The following is a 27,913-nucleotide window of genomic DNA, read 5'->3' on the forward strand; positions in this document are numbered from 1 at the left end:
CAGGATTCAAGTCTCCATCATGAAAACCCACTGAATGACTTTGGACTAGTCACCTTCTCTCAACTTCAGAGGAAGGCAAAGGCAACCCCCCTCTGAACAAAGCTTGCCAAGAAAACTCCCTGATAAGTTTGATTTAGTTTGCCATAAATCAGAAGTGATTTGAGTGGACACAAACAACCAGAACCGGCCCTAGGTATTTTTCAAGTGTAGGCGAACAGAATTTTGGTGCCCCCCCCCCAAACCAATCACTGAAAAATAAAAGCGTTGGATAAGCGAAAATGTTGGATAATAAGGAGGGATTAAGGAAAAGCCTATTAAACATCAAATTACATTAAGATTTTACAAATTAAGCACCAAAACATCTTGTTTTACAAGAAATCAACAGAAAAAGCAGTCTCAACTGCGCCCCTGTATGTTTTGCGCCCCAAGCGACCGCTTAATTCGCCTCATTGTTAGACCGGCTCTGCAAACAACACACATATATTTCTATGGAATTGGCTTCATATTTAGCACTAACAACTGTCTGAAGATCAAGCTGCCTATAGACTGTCCTATATTGGACAATATCCTGACATCAACATCCCCTTTCCAACTCAAAGACAAATCACTAGATTGTATCAATCCAAACAAGGAGGAAGAGATGGGAGAAGGAAGAGGAGACCACTGTAAAATAGCAAAAGCCCTGCGGAGAACTAAATATAAACTCATTTATTCATGCACATAATGATCCATATTAGTGTTGGAAGTCAATAATTTATACACATGGATTTCACGCACAGGAAATAAAAGGTCCTTGAGTTAATAATATAAATTAATATTATAAAAATGTTCCACATTACAATTACTTCATAAGCACTACTCATTTTCTTGTTGTAACACATCAGTGGCCACCCAGGATTTGTCTGTGAGGAATAAAAGCTAATTGAAATACTTCAATTGAAGAGTATAATTTCTTAAAAGCTGGTGTGGTGCACTGATTAACCATATAAGTTAAGGGCACCTGAAGTCCTGAGTCCAAATCTCACCTCATAAATATAGTAAGTTGGCTCAAAGAAGCCACTGTTTTCTAAGCCCATCCTCCATTGCAATGCAGGGAAGATAACACTCTCCTATCTATTAGCAACCTCATCAGACAAGGGCAAAATTGGTGGCATGTGCCAGTTGGCCTTCTCCTTTATGATGGAGACCACTGGCTCCCATTCCATGACACATTGCAACTTCTGGCAGGGCTCTGTTGTAAAGGAGAAGGTGAACTGGCACATGCCACTGTGGCGGCAACACAGGAGGTTTCCTATGTTGCCTTGGATCAACGGGGGAAGCCAGGTGGTGGACATTGGTGAGTTGGACAATGCAGGTTGTAGGATGATGGGTTCACCATGCCCCTGGAATCACTATAATTTTTGGTGATTTCAGTGGCATGTGTAAAAAGTTACAATTTTTCAAGGCAGTCTATTTCAAGCTGCTTTTAGATTTTTTAAAAATAGTGTATTACATTTAGCTGTGTCTTTTCAGAGGCAGGAAATTAAATGAGTAAAAAAAAGTCAGTCTTTGCCATATGACAGACTATTATGTCTTTGAAAAGTACTCTCATGTATCTGTTGCCCTCATTGACTCTTCTCTAAGCTAAACATACTCAATTCTTTTTTTTCCTTAGGACTTGTTTCCCATATCACTGACCCACCACATTTAATTTTTCTGTCTGCCACACCATTTCAACATCTAGATCTAGATGAAGTTTTACCTATACGTTTCAGATAATATAGTATTTAAGAGTCCATCCACATTACATCGTTATACCAGTCTATTGCCAATTTAACTTCTAGGACGCCGCCCTATGGTATCCTGTGGTTTATAGTTTCAAGTACAGTAGAGTCTCACTTATCCAATGTTCTGGATTATCCAACGCATTTTTGTAGTCAATGTTTTCAATGCATTGTGATATTTTGGTGCTAAATTCGTAAATACAGTAATTACAACATAGCATTAATGTGTAATGAACTACTTTTTCTGTCGAATTTGTTGTATAACATGAAGTTTTGGTGCTTAATTTGTAAAATCATAACCTATTTTGATGTTTAATAGGCTATTCCTTAATCCCTCCCTATTATCCAAGATATTCGCTTATCCAAGCTTCTGCCGGCCCGTTTGGCTTGGATAAGTGAGACTCTACTGTATAATAATAATAAAAAAAAGTGCTGGCATTTTTATTTTTGTATGGAGTTGCATGGAGCTTGAAGTGGCAGAGTCTAGAACCCCATTGAGATATGATAAAAAACCAATCTATGCAGGAATTATATACAGTAGAGTCTCACTTATCCAACACTCGCTTATCCAAGCTTCTGGATAATCCAAGCCATTTTTGTAGTCAATGTTTTCAATATATCATGACATTTTGGTGCTAAATTCGTAAATACAGTAATTACAACATAACATTACTGCATATTGAACTACTTTTTCTGTCAAATTTGTTGTATAACATGATGTTTTGGTGCTTAATTTGTAAAATCATAACCTAATTTGATGTTTAATAGGCTTTTCCTTAATCCCTCCTTATCATCCAAGATATTCGCTTATCCAAGCTTCTGCCGGCCCGTTTAACTTGGATAAGTGAGACTCTACTGTAGTTTAAACAATCAAACATATACAGTAGAGTCTCACTTATCCAACACTCGCTTATCCAACATTCTGGATTATCTGGATTTATGTTGCATAAGTGAGACTGTACTGTAATTCAAATTCTCTGCAAGTGTTCTTTTTAAAAAACAAATGTTATTGTTTTATTGTGTATATAAGAAATAAAACAGACAATCAGAAAAGAAAAAGGAAAAAGAAAAAATATATTCAAAAGAATAAACAGGTTTACAAAACAATATACAGCAAACACTCATTAAACATATGAAAAATTGATATTAGCTGTACAGCTATCGTACCTTAACATATCCTTACCCCTCTAACCCGGCACCCGTAAACCCAATCCACATGACCTCCAACTCTCCTCAATGTGGATCACATAACTAACCAGCAACTACCCATATGTCTTCTTTCACTAAATCTCCTTTGTGGCAGTCATCAAATCTACCTTTGTCTTCTTTTCCAGATACAGTGTTCCCTCACTTATCTTGGGGGTTACGTTCCAAGACGACCTGCAATAAGTGAAAATCTGTGAAGTAGGGATGCTGTATTTATTTTACTATTTATACATTATTTTAGTAGTTATACACTATTTTAAGTCTTTATCAAACAATAGCGTTGATAAATCACCTACTTCTCCTCCCATTGCTGCTTGGGCTCCTTTTCTCTCTCTTCAGCCTCTCCTTCCTCCCTTCCTTAGGCTGTAAATTGTATTTTTTAGGATTATGCTTTTAGAGTTTATTAAAAAAACCCAAAACAGCGAATCCACGAAAAGTGAACCGCAAAGTAGTGAGGGAACACTATACCCAATGCCAGGCTCCATTTGTTTGCAAATTCTCCATTATTTCCTTCTCTACTATTTGTCACCATTTTGGTGATCATATTGTTTGCTTCTTTTACCACCTTTTCCCAGAATTTCTGAACAACGTTACAGGTCCACCATATGTGGAAAAAAATCCTTTCAGCTTCCAACACCTCCAGCAAGTCCCTTGTCCTGTATTCTCTATTTTGGTCATTCTGGAGTTATTCTTTATTGTCTGCAAGAGTTCTGAAAGGGTATCCCATCAGACTACAAATCACAGGATTCCATAGGATGAAGTAATGACAGTGGAAAATTTCTCTCGATGGGGTTCTACACTCTGCCACATCAAGCTCCATGCAACTCCATACAAAAATAAAAATGCCAGCACTTATTTTTTTTATTATACAATAGAGTCTCACTTATCCAAGCCAAACAGGCCGGCAGAAGCTTGGATAAGCGAATATCTTGGATAATAGGGAGGGATTAAGGAAAAGCCTATTAAACATCAAATTATGATTAAAATATGATTTTACAAATTAAGCACCAAAACATCATGTTATACAACAAATTTGACAGAAAAAGTAGTTCAATACGCAGTAATGTTATGTTGTAATTACTGTATTTACGAATTTAGCACCAAAATATTACGATATATTGAAAACATTTGACTCCAAAAATGGCTTGGATAATCCAGAAGCTTGGATAAGCGAAGCTTGGATAAGTGAGACTCTACTGTAATAATATATAATAATAAAACTTTATTTATATCCTGCACCTATCTCTCAGAGGGACTCAGGGTGGATTTATATTATGTTTCTCCTAAAATCCAGGATCCAAAGCAGATAAGAAAAATATTCATCTAGAAAAGGTATTAAATACAAATTTTAAAATCACACCACAAATGTACCTTTTGAACATGCCCGAAGAAGAATTGGAAAGGAAATATGGAAGAATTTTGTTTTACGTGACAGTGGCAGCTCGGATAGTATACGCTAGATACTGGAAAACCCCTAAGGTACCTCCCTTAGCAGAACTGGAACAATATATTATAGAGTTGCTGATGATGGACAAAATAACAATGCACTTAAGAGGAGAACCTTTAGAGAACTTTGTTAAGGAATGGCAACCAATGATCCAACATTTCAATGTAAAATTAATCTAAAAATATACATAGAGGAAGCTAATAGACTGAAGGCAAGGAGGAAACGGATATAAATTTGGAATTTATAATATCACTATATATACTATACAAATAGAAGCCTGTGACCCCTTATTGTAAATATATTGTCTGAGAAATGATTATGAAAGACTAATAGATGAAAGTATTGCACTGTATGCAACAAACACTCGCAATGTGAATGAATTTGAATGAATGAAAATAAATAAACATTATATACAAAAAAAAAGAAAAAAAAGAAAAATATTCAACAAAAATGTAATTAAAACATAGAATACATTAAATGCACATTCAAAAATACATCAGTAGAATAAGAACCGCATCCACCTGGTTCAGCAGAATCCTCAGATGTGAGGATGCCTGCCATAGATGTGGGCGAAACGTCAGGAGAGAATACTTCTAGAACATGGCCATAATAATAATAATAATAATAATAATAATAATAATAATAATAATAATAATAATAATAATAATAATAATAATTCAAAGACTCTGGCAGAAACCAGTGCAGGTGGTCCCGGTGGTGATGGGCACACTGGGTGCCGTGCCAAAAGATTTCAGCCAGCATTTGGAAACAATAGACATTGACAAAATTACGATTTGCCAACTGCAAAAGGCCACCCTACTGGGATCTGCACGCATCATCCGAAAATACATCACACAGTCCTAGACACTTGGGAAGTGTTCGACTTGTGATTTTGTGATATGAAATCCAGCATGTCTATCTTGTTTGCTGTGTCATACAATAAAATAATAATAATAAAACTTTATTTATACCCCGCCACCATCTCCCCGTGGGAACTCAGGGCGGCTCACAATGTTACAAAAGTAACAGTGCAAATACATTAACAATATACACAGCTTAAAACACAAGATGATACAGCCCTGAAAACATACAACAATCCTGTGATCCAAGCCATGAAAGCCTTCGACAACACATTAAACCAAAATAGGTTCTTGTGGCAGTAATGAGAACAGGACCCAAAGCATTTGTCTATTGTATCCTCACCAAACATAGAAAACTGGTATATCAGTGAGAAGACTAGATGGAGGAACTTTCAGTCACACAAGTATCTATTACTTAGTTTGAGTATCTATTACTTAGTAGTTTGAGGAAATAAGTTTGAAGAGATAAAGAGGATCAAGTCCTAAAAAAACTGGAAATTGCTATAAAGAAGACAGTATATTCATACATTTCTCTATAAATAGCACAATAACATTTTTTAAAACTTACTCATTCCATGGAAACAGCCCTCTCTTCCTTCTTCTATCAGAGAACAGCTGGAGCAGTTGATGAACAGATATTCAGAGATAAGCCCTCCTGTTGATTTCAATGGGAGAGGAGAAACAACATTTAACTGTGAATTGCTTTTTTAAAAGCCTGTTTTCAAGCTGGTTGTTTGACAGCATTGAGGAAAATTCAAGAGTTGGAGCATAGGTCAAAAAATGTGTACATTTATTTATTTATTTCCATCATTTCTATCCCGCCCTTCTCACCCGAAGGGACTCAGGGCAGCTCACAATCTGGCAAAATTCAATGCCAATATACAATGCAAAAAGATAAAACATAAGCAATTACAACAATTAGATAATTTAACAAAATACAATAAATAGAGTTAAAAACAAACATTAAATTTGTTTTTATTAATTTATCAATCCAAATGTACAAGCTCACATTTTCCTCATTCTACAATATCTCAAACTCATCACGTTATTAAAAACAAACATTAAAAAATACTTGAGCCATTCGTCCACAAGACCTTGTACATAAACCTTAATCCGGACCGAGTCGAAGCCAACAGAATTCACTCATCAAACGCCTGCTCACAAAGCCAAGTATTTACTTTTTCCCTAAAACTCAGAAGGGATGGAGCCTGCCGGATATCATTGGGGAGGGAGTTCCACAGCTAGAACTACAATTAGTTCTGGCATCGTTTACTTTGCAGAATATTTTCAATAACCTTGCCATATAAATATGTAAACTAACCATGATGGGGAGCAGAGAATGTTTAGCATCTGCATGTGACTTTTCTACAAGTTTGCAAAACAAGCATGGCTACTACAGACATTACTTTCTGGGATGCCCTCTGCTGGCTTTAATCTAGTGCTACCATTTTGCTTTTCCAGTAACCCCCTCATTCCCACCCAATAGCCCTTTGAGTCTCTTTCTCCCCCATTTTCCTCACCATCATTTTCTTTCCCACCTCCCCACCCTGTGCCCTATTCCCATAACTTACATAACTGTTTTTTTTTTTCCTTGTCAAAAATTGCTCTTCTCCAAATAAGAGCTCATTCCTCCTTCCTGCCCAGTTCTCAATGTCTTCCTAAGTGCTAAGTCCTCAGTATTCCAGTTGTCTTCCTCTGGGCATGAAAAGCAGGGGTGGAGCTGAAAGAAGAGAAGGGCCTGGTTGGCTCCTGGGTTGGTAAGCTGTGGTAGTACCAAGCCAGTAAGAAGATGAACTGCTGGAGGGAAAGAGTGAGAGAGACACTGCAGAACAAATGAAGGAATCACCATGATGCTAATTTAGTTAATCTTGTATTTAGATTGAGTCTCACTTTTACCTGAAATGCTTGGAACCAGAGGTTTTTGGAGTTTTGGATTTTTTTGGGATGAGAAGTGGGGGAAAGGAGGCTAGTCCTACATTGTGATGACTCATGGGCCTTGTAGTCTTGCTCATGACATTGTAATGCCTGATGAAGAAGAAAACTTGGGTTTTTTACCTTCCCAGTCAGAACTGGAATCTTCTCAGCCTGATCTTTCCCAGGCAGATCTGGGAACCTTGCACCTGCAAGAAAGTTGTGTCCCAGAAGTATGTCAAACAAACCCTGAGCCTACATCTCCCGTGTTCTCTCGCCATGAGTTTTGTAAACAACAGAGGGGTTTGGAAGCAGCTTCGCGCAGAAGTGCGAGAATAGCAGCTAAGAATGTACCCAATTAAGTCTGTTTTTCGTGAGAATCTTTAAGGAGTCAAACATCTGGTCTCAGAGTTTAGCTTTCGTTTCTGGTTCCCAGAGAACTGCTTCGGCGGGAAAGTTAGACTCTATATAGGTGTTTTACCCGCGTAGTAACTTCGCGGAGTCAATTCGTCAGCCTCCGGAGCGAGTTGTGTCTGGACAGCGCGCTCCGATTCAAGCCTTGTTCCTGCTCAAGCCTAGCCTTGTTTCCAGCCTTCGCTCCTGTTTCCCAGCCTTTGTTTACCTACGGACCTTGTCTTGTTTCCCAGGACTAAACCTTGCCTTGTTTCACGGATTTTACCAAGTTATTCCACGGACCTTGTTCTTGTTCCTCGTTACCTTGTTCCACGTTTCAAGCCTTGTTTCAAGTATCAAGTTATTTCCTAGCCTTGCTCAAGTTCATGGACTAAAGGACCTTGTCATCTCCCCTCACTTTGCCTGGCAAAGTGAGTGTTTCGGTTATTGGATTACAACTTTGGACCTTAATATTTCATATTGGACATTGTTTCTTTGGACTAAATTTGACCTTTCCTGAAAGGTCTGCTTCTGGACTAACTTTTACATTTGCTTTTACTAACTTTATATATTTCCTTAATAAAGATATTAGATAGAATCTGGCCTCTGCGTATGGTTATTGGTGCTCTGTAGCCTGGGTCGTGACAGTTTGACTCCGCCGCCCTAAGCACCAATTAACCTCGGCCAGAATGTCTACCGGAACCGTACCTGGGCCGAGCGGCCAGCCGATTACCTACACCATCGACAAGGATGAGGTGGACCGAATCCGTGATAAGCTCAATGCACAGGATGGGGAAATAAAGGGTTTGAAGGAACGCGGAATCCGTCTTCCGGCCATGGCGTTGCCAACCAAGTTTACTGGAGAAGCTTCTAAGGTTCATGTTTTCCGTCGCCAATGCCAAGCTTATCTAGAGGCCCGTGATGCCGAGTTTCCCCAGGAAGACATCAAGGTGGCGTGGATTTACAGTCTCCTAGACGGGCCAGCGGCTAACTGGGCGACGGCTCTGTTCGACCAAGCCTCCCCACATCTAAGGTCAGCGCAACACTTCTTGGACCACCTTAAGGCGACCTGGGGAATCGAGGACAATTTGGAGGCCGCCGGGCACAAACTCCGCCGCCTCTTCCAAGGAGACAGACCCATGTCTCAGTACATAGCCGAGTTCCGAGTGCTGGCCCACAACACCGGCTGGAACGATGTTGCCCTCAGAGGACAATTTCGGGAGGGTCTCAACATTGAAATGCTGGAGGAAATCTCCAAGGTGGATCCTCCCCAAACGCTGGAAGCACTCATCGATCAATGTTTACGGGCTGAAGTCATGATTGCCAACAGAAAACAGTGGGTACGAGGCCAGAGCGGTAGAGCTGGGGCAAAACCTCCCGCTCCCGCCAGCGTTCAGCCGCGTCCAGTGTGGAGACCCCCACCACCATCCCCATACCCCAGAGGGAGCGAGGAGGTGCCGATGCAGTTGGGCAATGTGCGTCCCAGATTGGATGCCGCCGAGAAGGCCCGCCGCCAACGCCTAAATCTCTGCTGGTATTGCGGGAATGGGGGCCACTTCGCCAGAGAGTGCCCAGCCAAAGGGAAGCCCGCCGCCCGTCTTGCGGCGGCGTCCTCCACGGAGACGAAGGCGTCTGAGACGGCTGGCACACAGCCGGCGGGGGAAGCCAACGACCGGGCGTAGAGAGGCTCGCCAACCCGGTCAAGAAACCCGTTCAAGAGCCGCCAACCGGGGTCCTGTTCCTTCTAGTGGTCACCTTATGGTCAGCAAAAAAGGGACCCGTCATGATCCACGCCATGATAGACTCAGGAGCTACCAACAATTTCATTGATAGAGAGTATGCCGACTCTCTGGGATTACAATATCATGACTTCAAGAATGCCCGTGTGGTGCAAGCCATCGATGGCCGCCCTCTCAAGACGGGCCCCGTAAGCCAGTGGTCGGAACCCACCAGGATGTGGATAAGGGAACATATGGAAGAGATCTCCTTCTTTGTTACTGAGGTTCCCCATTTCCCTGTGATTTTGGGGATTCCATGGCTGACGCTTCACGACCCAAGCATCTCCTGGTCCAACAGAGAACTGCAGTTTGCTTCAAAGTACTGCCAAAACCATTGCCTCGTAGCCAAGGTCTGCCATGCCACAGACACCGAGCCCATTATCACCTTGCCAAAGAAGTACTCCGAGTATTGGGATGTATTCAATGAAAAAGAAGCCGAAAAGTTACCCCCACATAGACCTTATGACTGTGCCATTGACTTGGTGGAGGGGGCCCCGATCCCGCGAGGGCATCTCTACTCCCTGACTGAACCAGAGCAAGAAGCTCTCAGGGAATTCATAGAGACAAACCTTCGCAAGGGATTCATCAGACCCTCTCAATCTCCAGCCGCCTCCCCAGTGATGTTTGTGAAGAAGAAATCAGGGGAATTACGCTTGGTGGTGGACTACAGAGCATTGAATAATATCACCAAGCGGAACAGCTATCCCCTGCCCTTAATCTCGGATCTACTAGACCGACTTCGAGGAGCCAAGGTTTACACCAAGCTGGATCTTCGGGGAGCTTACAACTTAGTTCGCATCAGAGAAGGGGACGAGTGGAAGACCGCCTTTCAGACCAAATTCGGATTATTCGAGTCCCGAGTTATGAATTATGGATTATGCGGAGCTCCCGCAACGTTCCAGCATTTTGTCAATGACATTTTCCAGGACTATCTAGATAGGTTCTTGATAATCTACCTGGACGATTTTTTGGTGTTTTCTAGATCACAATCAGAACATGAGAACCACGTCAAAATGGTGTTACAACGATTGCGGGATCATGGACTTTATGCCAAGCTGGAAAAATGCGCTTTTGATCTACAAGAGGTAGATTTCCTTGGATACCGTATCTCGCCTCTAGGGCTCTCCATGGATCCAGCCAAGGTTTCAGCAGTATTGGAATGGCGGGCGCCAACTAACAAGAAGGAGGTGCAGCGATTCTTGGGGTTCGCGAACTATTACCGCAAGTTCATTCCAGATTTTGCCCGCTGGTCTGACCCAATCACTAGCTGCATCCGTGGAAAACAGCCCTTCCACTGGACTGATCAAGCAGAGAAAGGGTTCCAGCAACTAAAGAAATTATTCACATCCCAGCCAATCCTTCAGCATCCAGATCCTGAAACCCTTTTTGTGGTGCAAGCGGACGCCTCTGATGTGGCAATTGGGGCTGTGCTCCTACAACCGGTGGGAGATCACCTTCATCCTTGTGCCTATTATTCTCGTCAACTAACCGCACCAGAGAGGAACTATACCATTTGGGAAAAAGAACTATTAGCCATAAAGGCAGCTTTTGAAACTTGGAGACATTGGCTAGAAGGGGCCAAATTTCCCATTGAAGTCCACACTGATCATCGGAATCTAGAACATCTAAGAACTGCCCGCAAGCTAAATCAAAGGCAGCAACGTTGGGCTTTATTCTTTGAACGTTTCAACTTCCAGATTCATTATGTGACCCCAGCCCAAACCAAGCAAGCAGACGCCCTGTCACGTAAACCGGAATACGCTGCAGGACGCAAGGAGACCTTTGAATCCCAACTACTGCAACCCGAGAACTTTGCCACGCTCACAGTGGGGAACACCAAATCCACTCCCATTGATTCAACTCCCTCTACTCCAGGGCCCATCTGTGCTCAAGAAATCAGGGCTAGTCAGCAAGCAGATGCCTGGGCGCAGGACCAACTTCGTCAAGGTCTGCATTTTCCCTTTTCGCTTAAAGATGGACTGCTTTGCTATAGAAATCATGTTTATATCCCACCCGGACCGGGCAGGGAAAAAGCACTTCGTCTGTGTCATGACTGCAAACCAGCAGGGCATTTCGGACTATTTAAAACCATGCATTTGATCCTAAGAGATTTCTGGTGGCCCAAGATCCGCAAGGATGTGGAAAAATATGTTAACACCTGCCCAGTATGCCAGCGCTCCAAGATAAGAAGGGAGAAGCCCTCAGGGCTTCTACACCCCCTTCCTAACCCATCTCGCCCATGGGAAATAATTTCTGCGGATTTTATCACTGACTTACCACCTTCCTGTGGATTCACCACGATCCTAGTGGTGGTGGACCTTTTCACCAAGTTAGCCCATTTCATTCCCTGTGAAGGTCTTCCCACGGCCCAAGAGACTGCAGATTTATTCCTCCAACATGTTTTCAGACTACATGGATTGCCCAAGAGTTTGGTCACAGACCGTGGTTCCCAATTCACCTCTCGTTTCTGGAAGGCACTACAAAAACTATTGGGCATAGACTCTCGTTTATCTTCAGCTCATCATCCCCAAACGGATGGGCAAACGGAGCGCACCAACGCCACTTTGGAACAGTACCTTCGCTGTTATGTAAACTACCAACAGGACAATTGGGCTTCTCTGTTACCACTGTCGGAATTTGCCTACAACAATGGAGTCCAGGCTTCTACAAAAGAAACGCCGTTCTTTGCAAACTACGGCTTCCATCCACGTTTCTTTCCCCCTGTCATTGAAACTTCAGAAGTTCCCGCAGCAGAAGATTGGCTGCAGGAACTCACAGCGGTGCAACAACTTTTGCTCCAGCAACTGGAACAAGCCAAGGAGGACTATAAACGTCACGCGGACAAACATCGCCAGCCGGGCCCCGAAATCAAGGTAGGAGATCGGGTTTTTCTGTCCACTCGCTTTTTGCCCTCACATCGCCCTTGCCGGAAGTTAGATGCCCGTTTCATTGGCCCCTATCCAGTGGTGGCGCAATTAAACCCCGTGACTTTCAAACTCCAACTTCCGCGTTCAATGCGCATTCACCCAGTGTTTCACCGCTCCCTGCTCCTTCCGGCGGATGGTGTGCGGCCAGATGTAGACCGGCCGGCCCCTGTCCCTATTTTGGTGGATGGGGAGGACGAGTTCGAGGTTCAAGACATTTTGGATTCTCGCTTTCACCGCCGCCGCCTGCAATATCTCATTGACTGGGTGGGTTTTGGCCCTGAGGAACGCTCTTGGGAAGACGCCTCCACAGTCCATGCTCCTGATCTAACCCGTCGCTTTCATCAGACCTATCCCGCCAAACCACGACCTCGCGCCTCGGGGGGAGAGTCCCAGTTTGGGAGGGGCCTTGAGGAGGGGGATAGTGTGATGACTCATGGGCCTTGTAGTCTTGCTCATGACATTGTAATGCCTGATGAAGAAGAAAACTTGGGTTTTTTACCTTCCCAGTCAGAACTGGAATCTTCTCAGCCTGATCTTTCCCAGGCAGATCTGGGAACCTTGCACCTGCAAGAAAGTTGTGTCCCAGAAGTATGTCAAACAAACCCTGAGCCTACATCTCCCGTGTTCTCTCGCCATGAGTTTTGTAAACAACAGAGGGGTTTGGAAGCAGCTTCGCGCAGAAGTGCGAGAATAGCAGCTAAGAATGTACCCAATTAAGTCTGTTTTTCGTGAGAATCTTTAAGGAGTCAAACATCTGGTCTCAGAGTTTAGCTTTCGTTTCTGGTTCCCAGAGAACTGCTTCGGCGGGAAAGTTAGACTCTATATAGGTGTTTTACCCGCGTAGTAACTTCGCGGAGTCAATTCGTCAGCCTCCGGAGCGAGTTGTGTCTGGACAGCGCGCTCCGATTCAAGCCTCGTTCCTGCTCAAGCCTAGCCTTGTTTCCAGCCTTCGCTCCTGTTTCCCAGCCTTTGTTTACCTACGGACCTTGTCTTGTTTCCCAGGACTAAACCTTGCCTTGTTTCACGGATTTTACCAAGTTATTCCACGGACCTTGTTCTTGTTCCTCGTTACCTTGTTCCACGTTTCAAGCCTTGTTTCAAGTATCAAGTTATTTCCTAGCCTTGCTCAAGTTCATGGACTAAAGGACCTTGTCATCTCCCCTCACTTTGCCTGGCAAAGTGAGTGTTTCGGTTATTGGATTACAACTTTGGACCTTAATATTTCATATTGGACATTGTTTCTTTGGACTAAATTTGACCTTTCCTGAAAGGTCTGCTTCTGGACTAACTTTTACATTTGCTTTTACTAACTTTATATATTTCCTTAATAAAGATATTAGATAGAATCTGGCCTCTGCGTATGGTTATTGGTGCTCTGTAGCCTGGGTCGTGACAGTTTGACTCCGCCGCCCTAAGCACCAATTAACCTCATTATAATTCTAGTCTGAATTTTAATAGGTCCCTCTTATCTGGGTATTTTAATCTAATGATTCTATTTTATATTGCTGCTACAGTCTCCCCCACCTATGAAGTTGACTGAACTGTATTGATGGTTGTTTGATACTATTCTGTTGTATTAACTTTTGTTTTAACTTTTGTTTTATTATCTTATTGTGTTTTAACCTGTGCATTTTGTGCTAATGTATTTGTGTTGTTACTTTTGTAACATTGTGAGCTGCCCCGAGTCCCCGCGGGGAGATGGTGGCGGGGTATAAGTAAAGTTTTATTATTATTATTATTATTATTAACCCACCTTTTTGATATAAATCCCTCTGAAGTGGCTTATACACAAACATAATAACAAATCATACACAATAATAAAAACCAAACCAAACCAAAAAAAAGCCACATGCCACCATTGTAAGGCTGGCTGGAGGATGTGTGTGGCCCTCTAGAAGGTCTTGGACTGGGACTTTGTTCAGCTTCAGCCAGCATGATAAGATGGATAATTGGTGCTGCATTCCACCAAATTCAGGAGGTGGATTATATCAGCTTTCTACTATGAGGATTCTTGGGGTACACATTTCACAGATACATCCCACCTTGTCTGGACAGGATGCCAATGATTTGTTTTGTCAATTGCACTGATTTATTTTGCTTCCTAGTAAAGATCAGCAACTACATATTTATATAGGAGAAAATAAGAATTTGCTTAGCATACCCCATGCAGCTGGAGACAGGAAGCTTTTTGCCGCTTACGCTGAAGGAAGGCCAGCTAGTATGAAAATAGTTCTATTTGCATTAGAGACCCCATTGAGCTCAGTCTGAGCTCATCGTTGGCCGGCCCTCCAAACCATTAACAGTGTAATATATTATTCGCCTATTGGATCCAGTTAGAAATTCCCTCCCCCTATGTTCTAGGGTTTGTTTGTTTTTTTGCTTACCCTATACTGTTATAAAGACAAATTGGGAGTGGAAGGTCTTTAAATAGGCCATCATCTGGAAAGAAGCCATAGGTTTACATTTGGTGTACACCTAAGAATGGAACCCCTCACCTGTGGTTTGCGTAACTGGGGTGAGGGCTAACGGAAATGGCCTTGAGACGGGGAGAGTTCTGGCCTCAGTAAAATCCTTTGGACTTGGACAGAATTCTTTGTATGTTTTCCTGAGTGGTCGCCCTGGAAACGTTACAGTTTACTACATCCAAGGACCCAGGTGTTTCACCCAACTTCATCCAGGAGTAGATCATGGAGGACCCCTTAGTTACATGTTGCAAGTCACATAAAGTCAATTCAGGTAAGATTTAAATAAAGTTGCCTATAGTTCAATCTACACTGTTTTCTGGTCTTTTATTTTGGTGGTGGGATGGCAATGGGCTCAAAGAAGCCTGTCGTAAAGAAATTAATCTGGCTAGCTCATAGGAATCAGATTTGTTCTTAGGGTTGTTGTATGTCTTTCGGGCTGTGTGGCCATGTTCCAGAAATATTCTCTCCTGACTACTGGATTCTATCGGATACCATGCAGCTGTGGACAAGTCTACATAGGGACCACCAAACGCAGCGCCCAAACACGAGTCAAAGAACATGAAAGGCACTGCAGACTCACTCAACCAGAGAAATCAGCCATAGCAGAGCATTTGATGAACCAACCTGGACACAGTATATTATTTGAGAACACAGAAATGCTTGACCACTCCAACAACTATCATGTCAGACTACACAGAGAAGCCATTGAAATTCACAAACATGTGGACAACTTCAACAGAAAGGAGGAAACCATGAAAATGAACAAAATCTGGCTACCAGTATTAAAAAACTCAAAAATCAGAACAGTAAATAAGAAGCAACACTCTGAGACATGGGAAATAGGGGCAGTTAACAAAGAATGCCCCAGGCAGAAAGTAGCTAGTAGATGTAGCCATTCAATGCAAATTAGGGTGATTAATTGGAACATTTACACAAGCCTCCAACTGACAAGAGTTCTTCCCACACCTTGGACTTCCCACAGATATATATAAACATTCCTTGCTTAGTTTTTTCATAACTCACAACCTCTGAGGATGCCTGCCATAGATGTGGGTGAAACGTCAGGAGAGAATACTTCTGAAACATGGCCACACAGCCTGAAAGACATACAACAACCCTGTGATCCCGGCCATGAAAGCCTTCGACAAGACTTGTTCTTGTCTCCATAATCCTCCACAGGTTCTATTTTGGGTCTGCTTAGTATTGATTGAGTATAACAGAGTATTGAGATAATGTAACAGAATTCTGGGAACTGACTTTTAAAAGAAATAGTAGGGACTTGCAACAATATGTTGAAGTGTGGAGTGCTCCTATAATAACTTTATTCTTATACCCTACCCACCATCTCCTAAGGGGACTCGGGGTGGCTTACAAATGGGACAAAATGTCCACAAGACATGAAAGCAGGAAACAATCCATAAAACAAAAGACCTTAAAAGGAACATCATAAAACACAACAAACAAGATAAAACAGACTAAACATAAACAGAATAAAACAGATTGCAATGAAGCTCCATCAGACCAGGTTCAACAAAAACAAAGACAAAGATTTCTAAAATGGGCATGACCAAGCTATAAAAAGGCTGGGCAAGGGATAGTGCAAATAGCATACCATAGGGCCGGCGAAATAGATGAAGTGCAAAACAGAGTACTATCTGGCGACCTAGGGACTGGGCATATATAACTTGGGACTAATCAGTCTCAAACACTTGCTGGAACATCTAAGTTTTTAAATCACTGCAAAAGGAGGACAGTGTGGGGGCTTAACAGGACATACAACAGAATAAGTGTTCTATTCATATTTAGAATGAATAATATAAATATCGCCTACCTAACACTTGTGCGTCACATTCATCTCTTCAGGTACAGTTGGTGGTAATCTTCTGAGGCAGAAACTCTTGTTTTGTGTCTTTTTCAAGCCCTAGTGTTTTCTTCATTAATATTATAAAGATTAAAGGGCCTTTGTTATGTTCTTTGGCACACATATCCAGCTGACTCTCTGTGCCACTGCACACATTGAACTGCATGTGAATAAACACTGACTTGTCCAAGAGACTCTCTTTCTGTAGGGAATTTTAGACTTTCTCTCTCCGACGGGGAAATGATTGTCTGTCTGACCTACTTGTTACACTTTGGTATTGCAGAAGAAATTATCTAGAACAAACATATTAATAGGATATAAATACGTTTTGACCAATATTAATCTGGTCCAATATTCCAACCCAGCTTCTCTAAGATGAAAGAAAGAGGTCCTTCGCAGCAATCTCTCTCTCTCTCTCTCTCTCTCTCTCTCTCTCTCTCTCTCTCTCTCTCTCTATATATATATATATATATATATATATATATATATATATATATAAAAGGGTAATGAAATTTTGGCCTAGGACAAAACAACAAAACTACACATCCTAGAAACACTAAACTTAGCACCACAACCCCTCATCCATGCCTCTACATTGATACAAAAAAAAGAAAAAATAAATTCCTAATTAGAGGGAGAGGAATAATTGTTTTTATCCAATTGCTGCCAGTTAGAAGGCTAAGCTCCGCCCACTTGGTCTCCTAGCAACCCACTCAGCCCAGGGGACAGGCAGAGTTAGGCCTCACTTAGGCTTCTTCCACACTGCCTATAAAATACAGATTATCTGATTTTAATTGGATTATATGGCAGTGTAGACTCAAGGCCCTTCCACACAGCTATATAACCCATTTATAATGGACTTAATGTCAGGAGAAAACCTTTACCCTTTACCTTAACTACCACCAATTCCTCAATACCTTTATTTCCCATACCACCATACTTCACCACAGCAACGCGTGGCCGGGCACAGCTAGTGCTTTCTAAAATCTCTTAAATCAGAATTAGAATTGAGTGGGCTTCTAGATGCAGGATTACATCTGCCATCAACCTTAGCTATAAAGCTGACATGAGCAAACTTCAGCCCTCCAGGAGTTTTGGATTTCAACTCCCAGAAATCCCAGCCATCTTACCAGCTGTTAGGAATTGTGGGAGTTGAAGTCCACAACACCTGGAGGGCTGAAGTTTGTCCATGAATGCTATGAGGGGTAGTCCAGCCCCATCTAAAGGGTCAAGCTGCATTCCAAGTTTAATTGCAGATTCTGAGATTCCCCCAAAAGTGTAATTGCTAAAATCAGAAGGATTGAACACTCATTCTCTCCATCTCTGGTTCAGTTGCTCCAGTGAAAACATGATGACACTCTGCATGCAAGCAGATGTGCTTTGAATAATTGAACCTATTCCTCCAGGAATGGCACCTAGGTACTGCAGATGAAGAACAAATCCCGACTTGATTTAATTGCTGCATTTCATATATGAAACAAAATAGTATGACTGCTAAAACATCACACTACGCACTCGGGTACAAAGCAAATGTCTTTGATTTGTGAAAAAACACCTTCTGGCTAGTCTGATTTTAGCGGTTCCCTTGTCATGGATGGAAAGACAAAGGTTGTTGGTTTAATTGACAGAATTCAACAGGACTTTGTTTTTCTTTAGATAAAAACATATGCACAGTTCAATTCAAAAGACACATGTGTATGCTGTGGGCTCTTGGCACTGTGCTTAGGAGTAAACACAATGGATGCCAGGGTTGTTGTATGCCTTTCGGGCTGTGTGGCCATGTTCCAGAAGTATTCTCTCCTGACGTTTCGCCCACATCTATGGCAGGCATCCTCAGAGGCTCTGAGGATGCCTGCCATAGATGTGGGCGAAACGTCAGGAGAGAATACTTCTGGAACATGGCCACACAGCCCGAAAGACATACAACAACCCTGTGATCCCGGCCACGAAAGCCTTCGACAACACAATGGATGCCCATAGCAGCAAACAAGCAGTCTCCCCTGGCAGACCACATGCTCTAACAGCAAGGACATGTTGTTCTTAATGATACATTTCAAGCATTACATTGTTCACAGATCTCCAGCATGGCACAAAAGTGTCACTTAACATTCATCTCTTTTTCATACTACATCAAGACACAGTAATAATTAACTGTTAAGTCACATTGTACTGCCACACTCAATGTTATAGAGATAGATTTTGAAGAGTGTGATAGTCTTCACAACTAAAAGAAAAGTCCAAAAATACAGACAGCTATGTTGACCTGAAACAAGCCAGTTCGCACTATTTTCATCTCCATTAGGAATGGTCCTCTTGTAAAACTGTGTCTTCAAAGCACCTGTTGACTTGTGGTGGCCCCATGAATTTCCTAGTGTTTTCTTTAGCTAGGAACATTCAGAGGTGGTTTTGCCAGTTCTTTCATTTGAAGCATAGCATACATTGTGTTGTCAAAGGCTTTCATGGCAGGAAGAAGGCTTGCAAAGGGGAGAAAGGCTACCTAACTACTAATATAATGTGCAAATATTGAAATATAGTGCCCCTACTTTGCGGAATTTCACTTATTGCGAGTGGTCCTGGAACGTAACCCCTGTGATAAGTGAGGGAACACTGTATTCAAAAATATCTGTTTCCAGAGAAGCAATGGTATTTCCTGCAGTATTTATTTCATAGAGCATCTCTTTTGTAGCATAAAAATGAGCAACACTTTGGTATTTATGGACTTCAATTTCTTCTCCCTTTCAGAAGAAGGTCTAAAAGGCCGTTTTCCTCCAGAGAACAAAAATGGATGTTCCTCCATAATAACCTACTCACTGCTTGTTACTTACAATGGACTCCTGGAGAACTATACACAGTCTTTCATCCCAAAGAAGTCCAAGGAACAATTGTTCTTTGAGCTAGCTATAATGTATGAGCTGATTGATGGTGCTACAGCAGCATTTGCAGCACCTGAAGATATAGCTAAAATGCTTCTAAGAGATCTGTCCATTCAGACTCATAAAACAAAGCCTAGTGCCTTCAAAAATAACATTTTATTAGCTTTGAACAATTACTCATATACACAGTTCTGTATTGCAGAACTTCTTTCAGTAGTTCCTTTCAAATTCCACATGTGGCTTCCAGATAGATTTCTGCATGCAGAATGGTTACCAGAGGCCGCCTCAGAAAATGAATTTGGGTATCTTTTTCCTGCTTCTGAACTGCAGACCTTTGCTCATTAAAACCAGGACAAACGCTCTGGCTATTTTAACTTTATGTGGTTTTTGAACTACTGCATTTCATTGCATAATATTTGCAATCACATAATAGTTGCGCCCCCATATTTTGGATCCTGGTTTCAGTATTTTCAAATTCCTCGCATAATAGTTGCACCTGTGATTTACTGGTAGGAAGCCTCCCCACTGTAAATGCCCATCTCCTTGCCACTCACCCATGCACTCACTCGTAGGCTCATCAATTCACTTGCCCATCCACTCACCCATCTGCCTGACCATCCAAAGACCCACTCACCCATGCACTCACTCACTCAGACACCCATCTATGTGCTTCCCACTGTCTTTCAGAAATGCCACTTGATAATGTAAGCAAAGACAGTGGTGCAGAGTCTTCCAACGAGGAAGATTAAAATGTTTATGTAAATTTGTTTTCTGGATATTCTTGTATACATTCTCAAGTTGTTTTCAACATCGTTTTTATTAAAATGTTACTGTTTTGGAATAAAAATCTATACCTCCCTTTTTTTTTAAACAAAAGGGGTGGGGTGGGAAAGTGCAACTATTATGTGATGAAATCATATTATGTGATGCCATTACAGTACTGGGGTGTTGTGTAGTTTCTGGTCTGTATGGCGTGTTCTAGCAGCATTTTCTCCTGATGTTTCTCCTGCATCTGTGGCAGCTTTAGAGGATCATTACAGTACTTCAAGCTCTTGTGCTCTTCAAACTGGTATGGAAGGAGTGTTTCCTAGATGCCAGAACTCTAAGCCCAGCTATTCTGTGTGGCCATCAAGGCAAGGCATCTATTTCCTTGGAAACTCTGGCAACGATCCTAAAATTCTTTGGAGTACATAATAAGAACTTTAGAAACAATACGGAGTGGAACTCCCTTCCATGTGCAAAACCCATCAGCTCATCTTAGTCTCCCACTTCTTTATCCTCAGTTATAATGAATCAAAGAAGACATTTCTTATAAATACAGTACTGAACTGAACAGTACTGGTAAATGGGAAAGAGACAGTTGTACAATGAAAACAAAGAAATGTGAACTTTTGTACTGGATTGGACTATTAGACTATTCAGGCAATAAATGAGAATCTCTGCCTTTCAGCAGACAGAATTTCGAGTTGCAAGGCTCCTTTGTTTTGTTTTTTAAAGGGTCAGTATAGTCCAGCTAGCTTTAATTTTGCTGAATTCAATGCCTCAAATCAACAGTTTGGTTTCCCTTTCTTCATTACTCATCAGCAAGGCTGGCTCTAGCATTAGACAGAGCAAGGCAGATGCCTCAAGTAGCAACTTCGGGTATTCCAAAAAGTAATATTTCTAAGATTGGGGCTCTTCCAAAGTCTGACAATTTTTCAATCTTCATAAAACGCTTTGTGCTAAGCTTTCTCGTGTTCAGTAAAAACAGCAGCAGCAAGTACAGCAATGACAACAACCAGGGAGGTTTATAGGCTGTTGCACTCACAATCACTAGAAGGACAAATTGCCTTAGAGTGAATCTACACAGTTGAAAGAATGCAGCTTAACCCACTAGAACTGCCATAGATCAATGCTATAGAATCCTGGGATTTGTAGTTTGGTGAGGCACTAGCACTCTTTGGCAGAGAAGGCTCAAGGCATTGTTAAACTAATTTGTCAGAATCCACTTGGTTTTATCTTTCCAACCCCTCACTAACAAGTTGGTATAATTAGATAATATGTTAAATATGGAAATAACAAATTGTAAATTGAACAATATAGTTAAAATAGAAAATGTTATAATAATTAAGAGTATGTGGGATCCAGTTAGGAATTACTTGGAAAATGTATTAAGATGTGGAATGGAAATATTGAGATTAAGACTGATATTTCAAATGTAATTTCTGTAGGGTTGTTGTATGTCTTTTGGGCTGTGTGGCCATGTTCCAGAAGTATTCTCTCCTGACATTTCACCCACATCTATGGTAGGCATCCTCAGAGGTTGTGAGGTATGGATAAACTAAGTAAGGAAAGGAAAGAATATATATCTGTGTAGAGTCCAGGGTGTGACAAGAGTCCTTTGTCACTGGGAAGCCAGCATTAATGTTTCAGTTAATCACCTTAATTAGCATTGGAAAGGTTTTTGTCTCTTGCCTGGGGCCATCCTCTGTCCTCTGCCCTCAGAGTGTTGGTTCCCATCTACTGTTTTGATTTTAGAGTTTTGTAAACATGAAACATGGCCACACAGCCCGAAAGACATACAACAACCCTGTGATCCCGGCCATGAAAGCCTTCGACAACATATTGTAATTTATGTAGTTTATTGTACAAAGTGTGTGTTCAAGGGGAAGGGGCAAAGGGTGGGAGTGGGGTTAAACAATAAAATAAATAAATAAACAAGACGTTGTTAAACTACAACTTAACTCTCAATACACTCCTAGAGCAGACATGATATAACGGCTTCAGCATTGGACCATGACTCTGGATCCCAGGGTTCAAATCTCTGTTTGGTCACCAAATTTACTGGGTGACCTTGAGATAGTCACAATCTCCCAGCTTCTGAAGAAATTAAAGGCATATTCTCTCTAAACAAATATTGCCAAGAAAATCCCATGGTAGATACATCATAAATCATAAATTACTTGAAGGCACACAACAACAACAGCAGGAGACCTATGTGCTTGCACAGCCTGCTCTCTAGATGCTAGTTAAGTGTTGATGGCAGCTGACTTCATGGGACAGATCTTCAAACAAAGGGCAGCCTTAAAGTTAGAAATGACCTCTGTAAAGTTGGATAGTGGGCATACTGTTTCTTAGGCATCGACTTGTCTCCCTCTGACAGACTCCAAAAAAGAGCTGTGCAGCCCTAGGACAGAACACTCACAGCATTTCCTTCATGGCCTTCGATGCCAGCAGCCGAATAATTCAGAAGAATGGCTCTGAGGGCGTTCTGACCTTTTCTCACTATAAATGACCTGTGTGTCTCTTATCTTCCTTTTAAGGGACCAGAAGGCTTGCCAGCGGGTTTAACCTTTACAGCACACACATTTGGCCACAGCACCCGCTATTAGATCAATGGCCCTGGGCCATGGCATTCAGTGAGCTCAATCGGTGAGACAAACTGTGACCCAGCTAGCCACTGCTTCATTGCCCTGACATGAACTGCTTAGCTGAGTTGGTTTTTCATTTGTTGAGTAATGTATAGACTATACATACAAACAGTAGGGAACCTATACTTCAAGTGTTGATTCTGCTGCTCTAGTAATTCTTAATTTTAGGAGCATGTTGGGGACAGTTGCAACAAGTTTTAGGAGCATGTCGCTTTTCCAGATTTTCCCAACATAGTTCATCACACTGTGTATTTTTATGGATAATATTGATATTTTCTATTTATTTTGCCATGACTTTGCATTACAGTAAAGTCTCACTTATCCAACATAAACGGTCCGGCAGAATGTTGGATAAGCGAATATGTTGGATAATAAGGAGGGATTAAGGAAAAGCCTATTAAACATCAAATTAGATTATGATTTTACAAATTAAGCACCAAAACATCATGTTATACAACAAATTTGACAGAAAAAGTAGTTCAATACGCAGTAATGTTATGTTGTAATTCCTGTATTTACAAATTTAGCACCAAAATATCATGATATATTGAAAATATTGACTACAAAAATGTGTTGGATAATCCAGAACGTTGGATAAGCGAGTGTTGGATAAATGAGACTCTACTGTATATGTTTGATTGTTTAAACTATATAATTCCTGTGTAGATTGGTTTTTTATCATATCAAAAGTGACTTGAGAACATACTGCAAGAGAGAATTGGCCGTCTACAGAGACGTTGTCCAGGGGACGCCCAGGAGGCTTTTTTCATGTACCCGCAAGCTAGAGCTGACAGACAAGAGCTCACTCTGTCTTACAGATTCAAAGTGGCAACCTTCAGGTCAGCAACCCAACCTTTAGGTCAGCAGTCCAGATGGCACAATGGCTCCCTTGCATAGATTGGTGCTTGCTGCTACGCTTTGAGACTTATCCAGAAATGAGTCTCCATAGGCCCAATAACCCCACTAGACATGGGCCTTTCAGAAAGGCCTGGATGTAATGGGGTATCAAATTACAGTAGAGTCTCACTTATCCAATGTTCTGGATTATCCAACACATTTTTGTAGTCAATGTTTTCAATATTTCATGATATTTTGGTGCTAAATTTGTAAATACAGTAATTACTACATAGCATTACTGCGTATTGAACTACTGTTTCTGTCAAATTTGTTGTATAACATGATGTTTGGGTGCTTAATTTGTAAAATCATAAGTAATAATAATAATAACTTTATTTTTATACCCTGCCCCATCTCCCCGAAGGGACTCGGGGCGGCTTACATGGGGCCTTGCCAGATAAAACAATCAAATAGCAATAAAACAGTTATCCAGCTAAATTGATGTTGAATAGGCTTTTCCTTCATGCCGCCTTATTATCCAACATATTCGCTCATCCAACATTCTGCCGGCCTGTTTATGTTGGATAAGTGAGACTCTACTGTAATTTGTAACAAATCAAGGAAATTTTGGTTTGTTCCAAATTACTTCATTTTAAGTAGAGGTGTTGTTTGGATGCCTCCGGTAAAAACTGAGACAGGTTCCAATTTTTAGGCCTATCAGGATGGGCTCTGAGATAAACTTTAGTGCATGTACAGGTACAATTTATTTAAAAAAATCAAAATCAAAAAGAGGGCAATACAGGGTTCCCATACTTATCATGGGGGTTACGTTCCAGGACCACCTGCAATAAGTGAAATTCCATGAAGTGGGGGCACTATATTTCAATATTTACACATTATATTAGTAGTTAGATGGCCTTTCTCCCCTTTGCAAGCCTTCTACCTGCACTTCTTCCTCTCCAATGCCTGCCAGTTTCCCTTTTGTGCATGCACATCCCTCTCGTTGGCATCCAGAGTGGCCCGGCTGGACACAGATGAGAGGGAGGGCGCATGCGCAAAAGGGAAACTTGCACCCTTTTGCCCATGCGCACCTCTCAGAAAAAAACCGTGAAGCAGTGAGGGAGCGAAAAGTGAACTGCAAAGTAGGGAAGGAACACTGTACCACTACTACTGACTCTGAAACAGAAGTGCCCAGACACCAAGCTGATGGGATATATGTTGCTCTTTAACTAGTTTTCCAGGTTCCAGCAACAAAACATATGCACAGAATACAGTGAGCCCTTGGTATCCATTTGGGTATGGTTCAAGGATAACAAAATCTGTGGATGCTCGAGTCCCAATATAGACAATGATGTAATCAAATGACTGGTGTGACTAAATGGTGCCCCTTACATGATGGCAAAATCAAGGTTGGTCTTTTAGAATTTTGTAGGAAGTATTTTCAAGCTGTGGATGGTTGAATCTGTGAGTGCAAAATCTTTGGACACAGAGGGCCAACTATAATGTCAAGGGAGGGCAAAGGAAAATGGAGGAACTGGACACTAATTGCTGGTCAAGGGCTTGAAATCAATTATTTCAAGGAATTGAATGGTTGTATGGAAACCTACAAAGACAAGAATCCACTATTACAGTAATACAGAAATCATTAAACCTAAATTTAGTTCAATACATCAATATGAAAACAGATACAAAAGGTGTTGTTAAACAATCAAACAAAGGACGGTTACATTCACAGTAGAAACAATCTTTTTCTCTTGAAGGATGAGTTTACTCCTCTTCTCATAAACAATAAATGTTCTTTAGTTTTTTTATTGTTCCACATACACAAATTGAGTCCTCTTCTTATATATAATGATTGTTCTTGTTTATTTATTATGGATAGTAGACTGCAAAACCACAACCTGTTTCAACTCAAAAGAGTCTTCATCAGATGGATTGTAGTCCTTTTTTCAGGTTTTTTTTTGAGTTTTTTAAATGTGGATCCTATAGGGAACATGTATAGTGGCTACCAGTTATTTACAATACATATAGTTACATGAGACATACACGATACACAACAAAGATAATGTAAAGTCATACTCACAGAAAGATCTAAGTTTTAAACACGCATACTCTGCAAACAGTTTGATTCCAATGAGAGTATGAAGCTGAGCAACTAATTTCACTCTTAAATGGCAAGCACAATGGTCAAGTGGTTGCAAAGTAATGTAACTGCTGTTACTCCGGATTCACATTTAAAGGAAGACTATCAATCTTTACAAGAAACAATCATAAGAGTTGGTATTGTTCAACCCCTTCGGATGTTCCATTTGGAGTGTGAAAATCCAAAAAGATTCACGCTGTAGGAGCTTCGTCTGGAAATCTATGCCTTTGGAGGGTGGACAACTTCTAGAACCTGGACCCGAAGTGAGTCAGCATTGTGTTTTAGATCTTCAAAATGTTTATAAAAAATCGAATCAGTAGAATGTTTCCTGATCTTACTTTTGTGTTCGACTTCCCTGCTCGTTTGGCCTATATTCATTAGGGAGCAGGGGCATGTGATGGCATAAATTACCCCCATAATAAAGACTACTATCCATAATAAATAAACAAGAACAATCATTATATATAAGAAGAGGACTCAATTTGTGTATGTGGAACAATCAAAGAACTACAGAATATTTATTGTTTATGAGAAGAGTAAATTTATCCTTCAAGAGAAAAAGGTTGTTTCTACTGTGAATGTAACAGTCCTTTGTTTGATTGTTTAACAACACCTTTTGTATCTGTTTTCATATTGATGTATTGAACTAAATTTAGGTTTAATGATTTCTGTATTACTGTAATAGTGGATTCTTGTCTTTGTAGTTCCAGGGAACCCATTTTCGTTTTTGTATAGAAACCTACTCAGTAATCTATTGCTAACAGTGTTTCTCTACAACTGTATTTCTTCAATTCCAGGACACACTTTTTTCCTTTATAAATATCTCAAAAAATGGGGTGTCTCTTAGAATCTCAGGTGTAGCTTAGGTATTTTTGATGGTGGTCCTGAAATTAGGGTGTGGCTTACAATCAATGGTGGCTTACAATTGAAGAAACATGGCATTATTTTTTCTTGTTATTATTTGTCTCTTGCAATGTTACCCTTGGCGAATTATGCAAATGTTCTTGAAGGTGAATGAAAGGGAGAGATACATTTATGAACAACTAAATAAACTGTCTGGAGGAGAACAAAGCACTCTTGTTTGGGAGAGAACAAATAGTAAATGGCACAGTAAAACTGTCCTGCATCCAAATTCCTTCAAAAAAAATAACTTGAAAGTTCTATCGTCTCAGGAAAGCATAAATCTCTAAGCGTGTAGCTTTCAGATAAAAGGCTATTTTTCTTTCTTTCTCTCTCTTGTGTGAAAATACAGTTTGGGAAATTCTTATCCCTAAATTAAGTCTGATAAAGAATTTAAAAGAGCTCTGATTTAAGGGGCTGGGAGAATACATTCCATTTAAATTAGCTAAGTGCATACATATTAAAACCTTGCTTCTGTCGAGAAGATACGAATGAGTCTGTCTACAGAAATCTTTTGGACAATGGTGGCCTTCATCAAGCTTTACTTGTTTCAGAATACCAATTGAGCTCCAGCATTTTAAAGTCAACTAGGATTTCCAACCAGCCTTTATACTTTGCTGTTAAATAATTCTGTCCAAAATAAGCAGACAAAGATACATGCAAACAAAAAAGTGCTCTAAACGGGTTACATAAGGCATTCAGAATATCCCAATTCATTCCTTTCCAGGAGTGCAGCTGAGTTAAAAAGAATCTGCACAGCAACTTGGGACTCTGAGAAATACAAGATTTTGGATGAAGAGTAGTTTATTATACAACTTGTGGGTTGAGCAATACAAAAGGCTCTTCATCTCACCCCTTATCTGAGGGAGTCCATGGTCACTTTCTGCATTCCCAAAGCTCCCATATATCAGTTATTTTTCAAGTACAGTAGAGTCTCACTTATCCAAGCTAAACAGGCTGGCAGAACCTCGGATAAGCGAATATCTTGGATAATAAGGAGAGATTAAACATCAAATTAGGTTATGATTTTACAAATTAAGCACCAAAACATCATGTTATACAACAAATTTGACAGAAAACGTAGTTCAATACGCAGTAATGTTATGTTGTAATTACTCTATTTACGAATTTAGCACCAA

At 40.9% G+C, this 27,913-nt stretch overlaps 1 protein-coding gene across 16 annotated transcripts in view; it reads right to left on the minus strand.

Annotated features, from left to right (window-relative positions):
- Positions 1-27,913, minus strand: part of phyhipl (phytanoyl-CoA 2-hydroxylase interacting protein like) — a 286,238-nt gene that overhangs the window by 166,283 nt on the left and 92,042 nt on the right. For 5 of the 16 annotated variants that reach the window (XM_062977368.1, XM_062977363.1, XM_062977354.1 and 2 more), the window contains one exon: positions 5,845-5,931. In XM_062977368.1, the coding sequence (XP_062833438.1) occupies positions 5,845-5,931 (87 nt within the window). The other 11 variants (XM_062977362.1, XM_062977357.1, XM_062977355.1 and 8 more) reach the window with 11 other exon arrangements.

Source organism: Anolis carolinensis, chromosome 3 (genome assembly GCF_035594765.1).
Source record: "Anolis carolinensis isolate JA03-04 chromosome 3, rAnoCar3.1.pri, whole genome shotgun sequence".
Lineage (NCBI taxonomy): Eukaryota > Metazoa > Chordata > Lepidosauria > Squamata > Dactyloidae > Anolis > Anolis carolinensis.